Source organism: Macaca mulatta, chromosome 13 (genome assembly GCF_049350105.2).
Source record: "Macaca mulatta isolate MMU2019108-1 chromosome 13, T2T-MMU8v2.0, whole genome shotgun sequence".
Taxonomy (NCBI): Eukaryota; Metazoa; Chordata; class Mammalia; order Primates; family Cercopithecidae; genus Macaca; species Macaca mulatta.
This window is the reverse complement of record NC_133418.1, coordinates 101,646,508-101,652,971: the sequence shown is the minus strand read 5'-3', so window position 1 is coordinate 101,652,971 and position 6,464 is coordinate 101,646,508. Positions and strand designations below refer to the sequence as shown.

At 55.6% G+C, this 6,464-nt stretch overlaps 1 protein-coding gene across 3 annotated transcripts in view; it reads left to right on the top strand.

Annotated features, from left to right (window-relative positions):
- Positions 1-816: 816 nt before the first annotated feature.
- Positions 817-6,464, top strand: part of KLHL29 (kelch like family member 29) — a 327,580-nt gene continuing 321,932 nt past the window's right edge. Inside the window, exons 1-2 of one of the 3 annotated variants that reach the window (XM_077960077.1) lie at positions 5,310-5,430; positions 5,698-5,915. In XM_077960077.1, the coding sequence (XP_077816203.1) occupies positions 5,346-5,430; positions 5,698-5,915 (303 nt within the window). In that variant the 5' untranslated portion in view covers positions 5,310-5,345. Of the gene's footprint in view, positions 1,116-5,309; positions 5,431-5,697; positions 5,916-6,464 lie in introns of those variants that run through there. The other 2 variants (XM_077960078.1, XM_077960079.1) reach the window with 2 other exon arrangements.

Genomic DNA, 6,464 nt, shown 5'->3' with positions numbered 1-6,464 from the left:
CTCCTGAATTTTGGCCAGACGTAGTGGCTCAGGCCTGTAATCCCAGCACTTTGGGAGGCAGAGGCAGGCAGATCACTTGAGGTCAGGAGTTCGAGAGCAGCCTGGCCAACATGGTGAAACTTCATCTCTACTAAAAATAAAAATAAAAATTCGCTGGCGTGGTGGTGCACACCTGTAGTCTCAGCTACGTGGGAGGCTAAGGCAGAAGAATCTCTTGAACCTGGAAGGTAGAGGTTGCAGTGGGCCAAGATCGTGCCACTGCACTCCAGCCTGGGTGATAGAGTGAGATTCTGTCTCAAAAAAAAAAAAAAGTCTCCTGAATTGTATCATTAGTGAACATGCTTCAATGAGTGTAAAAAAAAAAAATCACTCTAAAATTCAAACTAAATTTTCCTTGCAATCTATCCTAACAATCATCTGGGTCTTATTTTTAATAATCTGTCATAGAGGAACACCGGCCCCTTCTTTAACACTGAAAAAGGAAAGTGACATTTCAATCACTGTCAACAATTTAACAACCAATAAATATATACTGAGCAACTCTTCAGTCCATTCCTCCGGACACCATGGATGAAGAATCACATTACCAATGGAGAGAGCAGAAGCTGCTCTCTTAAAACGCCCAAGCAGTGTCTCATGTCAGTTTGGGAGTCAGAGCCACCCAGGAAAATTGTTAGTGGCTCCGTTTAATTAGCACTCCTGCCACCTGCAAACAAGTGGTACTAAAAAAAGGTGCTGAATTCTTGCCATTGAGAATGCCAAAAAAAGACACCACTGGTTTCATTCTGACTACTAGAATCTAATATTTCACTGATTTGGCGGGCAGGGGGTGGGGGGAGGAGGGAGGAAGAAAATACACTTTCACTTTCACCCAAAGGAAATGACTTAACAAGTCACGTTTTAGAAAGGATCATATGGTAATGAGTCCTGCGATCCAGCAATCCTCCCTCCCCCGACCTCCTGGCCTCTGCCTTCCCCTCTGCCTGGTCTGGGCTCCCTCTGCCTCCCACAGAAACTGCCTTCTCCTCAGGTCCACTCTTAGACCTTCCTCCACCAGGAAGCCATCCGGAATCGTCTCTGTAACCCCACAACACTTGAGAGTCTCTTCCCCACAGGTAAGCACTAAGTTATATTTCTTGATAACAACTGCTATTACCTTAACCCTTGTCAAGAACAAGAGCCAAGTATTGTAATAGGAAACCTTGACCACCTTTTGGAAAATAGGCAGGGTAAAAGTGATTGGCATATAAGCCGCTTTATACCTTCCCTGTCTTCCTGAGAGTTGCCAGCACAGAGTTGAGCAACCAAGCAGGTTCTCAGTAAATGGTTGATTGCATGATTGGCAAATGCCTTTGTGACACATCACAGAGCAGGTGGCCGTGGTGAAAATTTGGCAGCTGTGACTCCTTACTTCCTGCTTTAATCAACGTCGTGGGATTGAAATGCTGGACACACAGTAGGTGCTAAATAGATTTTTATGGATTGATTAACCACTGGAGGGACTGTGCCTTATGTGGGATTTATTAATGCTTTTGATGCCAAATAGGGGTAGTTCTAATAGAGCATAATGTGTTTTAAAAAAAAACAAAAAAACAAAAAAACCCAGCAAACACAAAACCCCAACCAGGACAGAGGCTGGCAGCTGCTCTGTTTACACCCACTGTGCTCCTAGAAACAGATGTCCTGTCAAATCCGGAGGTTTCTGATGAGGCTTCCACTCTTCCGAGTGACCTGCGTGTTCAGTAATCAAAGGGGCCCATGCCCTTCTCCTGCATTAGTGCTCTCTGTTCTAAGACTGATCTCCAGTTATGTGTCTGGGGTAAAGACTTTTGCTGATGAAGGCAAAAATCAGCATCCACTGTGTCTACGCCAAGGGAAAAGCACTGGGCTAATGACAAAAGAAACTGCATTTGTGTGTTTGGTGTGGTAAAAAGAACAGAGGCTTTGGGAAAACCGGGCTCAAATTCCAGCACTGTCACTTACTGTGTGATTGCAGGTGCTCATCTACCCTCCGGTGAACTCGGTTCATCATTCATCACCTACCTCTCTGGAACTCAGTTTTGGGGCTGATAATACCGATTCCACAGGTTGCTGTGAGGATTATCAGGATATCATGGGTAGAGTTCTTGGCACAGTGCTGACACATAGTAGCCACTGGGTAAAGGTCCTTTTGTTGTGGCTATTACTATAAACACAGATAAGGACAGAAGTCCACCTTGGCCACTGTGGGTTCATGTGGCGCCCCAGGTGATCCTGATGTGACTTCCTCTGGTTCCTCCTTAGGTGACAGTGGCCTTTGCAGCACAAGTCCTTGTCTGATGGACTGCACAGATAATGGTCTGTGATCTGAGTGGGGAATGGATGTTCTGGAGTGTTCCAGTCCACTTCCCTATGCACTATGAGTCTGCTCCTTCACTACCCATCTGCTTGGAGTGTACACATTAGCCCTGATCCCAGTGCCCAGCTTGGGGCTCAGGACAGGGAGGGTTGGCTTTTGGAGTACACACCACCAAGTTGATCCTGTGCTTCATGGAGAAATCTCTGACCATGGTGGAAGAGGTTCCTGGGCACAACACACGAGTCCCATGAACCACACAGAGAGATCCATGCCAATCACGGGGCCCATCCCATGGGCCACAGAGCAGAGCAAAGAATGACCCAGAAAAGATCCCAGACTGCAGCAAGATCTACGTAGAGAGAGAGAGACAGAGGAGACTCCTGACACAATGCAAATCCAGTTTATGTTGCCAAGACACTAGATGCGCTGGGACAGATCACGTGAACAACAGCACTCTGAAATGGAGTTCATGTGCAGACCAGCGCAGACCCTTCATAAATGACTGTGTCCACACTAAACAGCTCCCAGCAGGGCAGCTGGGCAGAGCATTAATGACAAGGAAGGCCTTGGTATCTAACTCTGGAAATCCTTATTTGCATTCAGGCTCTGAGGGATAAAACGAGGATGGGTGAGGACAGGGTAGATAAGCCCACTGGGAGTCTAATTCACACAGCTTTTCTCATTCTCCCTGACAAGCTGGCTCACTTGGTGAGCTGTTACCAAACTCCAGCCCTGAAGACTTTACGGTGCTCCAGAACCAGCACCCTTCGCACCACCACAGCCCGAGGCGGTTTTCCTCTGGATGAGAACTCAACACAGCTCTCTTTTCTGATCCTGCCAGCAGGGAAACTGGGAGCATCCTTTCTCCTTCATCTGGAGAGGGAGCTGAAGAAGGATTCTTGGAGTGCCTATTTTCTTCTTTCAATTGAGGATCATTCAAAATCATCTGTAAGACACTGTGAGTGCCTCACATTGCCAGATCTTAACCTATCCCAGACCCTGCAAACCTTGGCCACATTTCTGTAGTGCCTACGGCTGTCTCATAGGGCGCTACTCCAGAAGGCGGCTGGGTGGACTTTTGTATGTTCAGTCAGTGGATCCATGGAGATTATCTCAGAGGACAGCTTCCTACAGCGTGGAGGAACAGATACACGCCTGTGGCTTTGTTCTCCTTCTTTTTGCGTTGAGTTGACCTGTGTATCAATTTGAAATCCCAAGAAATCCCTCTTTTTTCCATTTTGCTATCTGGTAGTCTTCTATCACTTTTCATTCACCATTTTAAGAACATAGTACTCAAGCCAAAGCTATCAATCACCTTCAGGTGTTGTCTGAGGACCCTTGGGGAGTTTTTCTCCTCCTCCTCCCACTCCTGCTCCCCTCTTTGGCACCTCTGTCATGCTCTCTTAAGGACACGCCAGTTTTCCCGGCTGTCCTCCTCATGAAGGGTGGTTTCCTCCCTGAAGTGCTCCGCTCTGTCCCCTCCCGAGTCCCCGGCTTCACACACACAAACTTTGTTGGATGTTTTTTCCAGGAAATTCAGTTATTCTGACACCAGTGGGCCATTTCCCCGGCGTCCTCATTCTGTTTCTGACAGTGCTCCTGCTACCCTCAATAGATTATTATTATTTATTATTTATCAGCCACGACACTGTACTCTGCTTCCTACAAGATATTAAAGAAGACACAATCCGTGCGCTGAGTTTACAGCCAAGGAGAGCAGAGGCCTGGATCAGACATCACAGGGGGGAGCTGTGAGGAAGGGATTTACCGGCGCAGTCCTCCCTGGCCCTGGCAGATGGGGGCAGCGACTGGCAAAGCCCTCCCCAGGCCAGCTCCTCCCACCTGGGCCTCCATAGCCAGCTCCCCACACTACCTACCGCACTCTCTCCCGAATTTCTAGCAAGGCCTCAGGCCTTTACCTGGGGAAGCAGAGGGAGGGTGGAGGATAAGGATAAGGCCCTCAGGCCTTTACATTCAGGCGGGGGTGGAGGAGGAGGACGAGTACAGATATTTCCTCTGAAACTCAAAACCAGGTAAAGGGGAGGTAGGCGAGGAGGGAGAGGTTGGGGAATAAAAACCAGACCCGGAGAGCAGTCAGGGGTGGGGAAGATTGTGCCCAGAGTGGAATATTCTAGCATAAGGGAAAAGCCCTCATTGGGGGTCCCACACGCCTCCGGCCAAATCTCTTCTATTAGGGTTAGAAGTTAGGGTCCGTGTAGACAGCACGTGTAGACCGACAGGGGGTGGGACTGAGAAATCAGTGTAGACAGTGTGAGAGCCAGCGAGCTGTGGTGGGGGTGGGTAGTCAGTGTAGACATCAAAGGCTGGTCAGGCTGTTAAACAGAGAAGGCTTCGGGGATTCCTAAGGGTCAGTATGAACAGAAAAGTTCGCGCTCCTCGAGGAGAGGCAGGGCTGACTCAGAAGGCTGGTGGACACTATTTGCAGGGCTCTCCCTGGTCCTTCAGAGGGGTGGGCAATTCCTGCTTCTTTCCAAGGTTGGAGTGTTATAAGGAGGTCGGAAGCTGAAAGACGATTGGACTTTTCCTTCTCAAACTTTTCCGCCAGTTTCCTCAGGTGTTGAGAGCAGACGGGGAGCTCGCCTTGGTCCCGGTCCCCCAACCCTGAGCCGGCAGGGCCGGGAGGCAGCGGCGGAGAAGCCCGTGCCACGCGCCGTGCGTCTGCCGGGCGCGGCCGTGGAGCCAGGCGAGCCGGGGGCCACCGCGGGGGGCGGGGGCGGCGGACGGACGGAACGACAGATGCACCCGCGAGCACTCAGCTCCGGACCGGGCGCGCCGCGGCCAGGGATCCCTCCGGCCCGGGGAGCTGCGCGCCGCGCCGGGCCGGGCCGGGCCGGGCCGGGCCGGGGGGCCCCGCCTCCCCCACCCGCCACCCCCGCCCACTCGGGCGCCCGTGATTGGCTCCGCCCGCCCCTGGCTGCGCGCCGAAGCCCGCCTCCCTCGCAGCTAAAGCAGACGGTACCCGGAGCGGAGCGAGCCAGAAGGGAGCATGGTCCCCGCGCCGCGGCCGCGCCAGCCCCCGCGCCGCCGCCGCCGTCCCCGCCACCGCGGATCTCGCCGCAGCTCCAGCCCCGGCCCCGGCTCCGCAGCGCCCGTCCGCAGCCCCGGCGGTCGCCGCGCCTGAGCGCAGCCCCCGCCCGGAGCCCGAGCCGCGAGCCCGGAGCCAGCCCCAACCCCGCGGCCGCCGCGGCTGCGGGGAGAGGGCGGGGGCGATGCTGCCGGAGCCGCCGCCGCCGCCGCCGCCTCGATGAGAGCCGCGCCGCACCGCGCATAGCCGCACAGGCTGACAGGCAGGAGGACCGACTTCCCTCTCCCGGGCATCCTCCCTGGGCTGCCGGGAGGCGGCGGCGGCGGAGGAGGAGGAGGAAGAACGAGGGGAGAAGGCGGAGAGCAGGAACGCGAGGAGGAGGACCTGGATCCGTTTCCTCCGGCCAGGACCCGAGCGGCCCCAGCCACCGCTACTCGCCGGCGCCGTCCGCTCTCCATCAGCCCTCCTGCGCCCACCCGCGACCCCGGGCTCTCTGCGCGTCGGGCCGGGGCCGGAGCCGCGCGGCCGGAGGTAAGAGCCGGGCCGGGCGGGAGCGCCTCGGATGCGGCGCTGAAGGGAGACCCAGGTCCTGGCCGCCGCGCGGGGCCGGGCCGGGCCGGGCGTGGGAGCGGGGCCGGAACCCGGAACGCTGGGCTCGGCTCCGGCGGCGGCGGCGGCGGAGACAGGAGCCTCCCGCGTCTGGACTCGCAGGCTGCAGGAGCCCTTGCGCCTGCGCTGCTCCAGGGGGAAAAAAAGGAGGGGGGGATAAAAACTTCCTGCCCCCGGGTGTGTATGCACTGGGGCTGCCTGGGGACACTGTCACGGTGGTCGGAGGTGCTGGAGGCGAGTGTGACCCCTGGCCGGAGCAGCCCCCCTTCTGGGCCCGGCGGCGCGCGCCCCTCTCCAGGCCACGTTCCCCTGAGCGGCCCAGGGCCCCGGCCGGGCAGGGGGCCTGGAGGCGCCAGAGGGCTGGCCCCCAGGGGCGGCCGCGCGCACTGCCCTTTGGGGATGTGCGCGCCTCTGTGCAGCGAGAAGCCAGGTTGGGGTTTTCTGCCCCTCGCGTCCTCTGATCCCGCATTT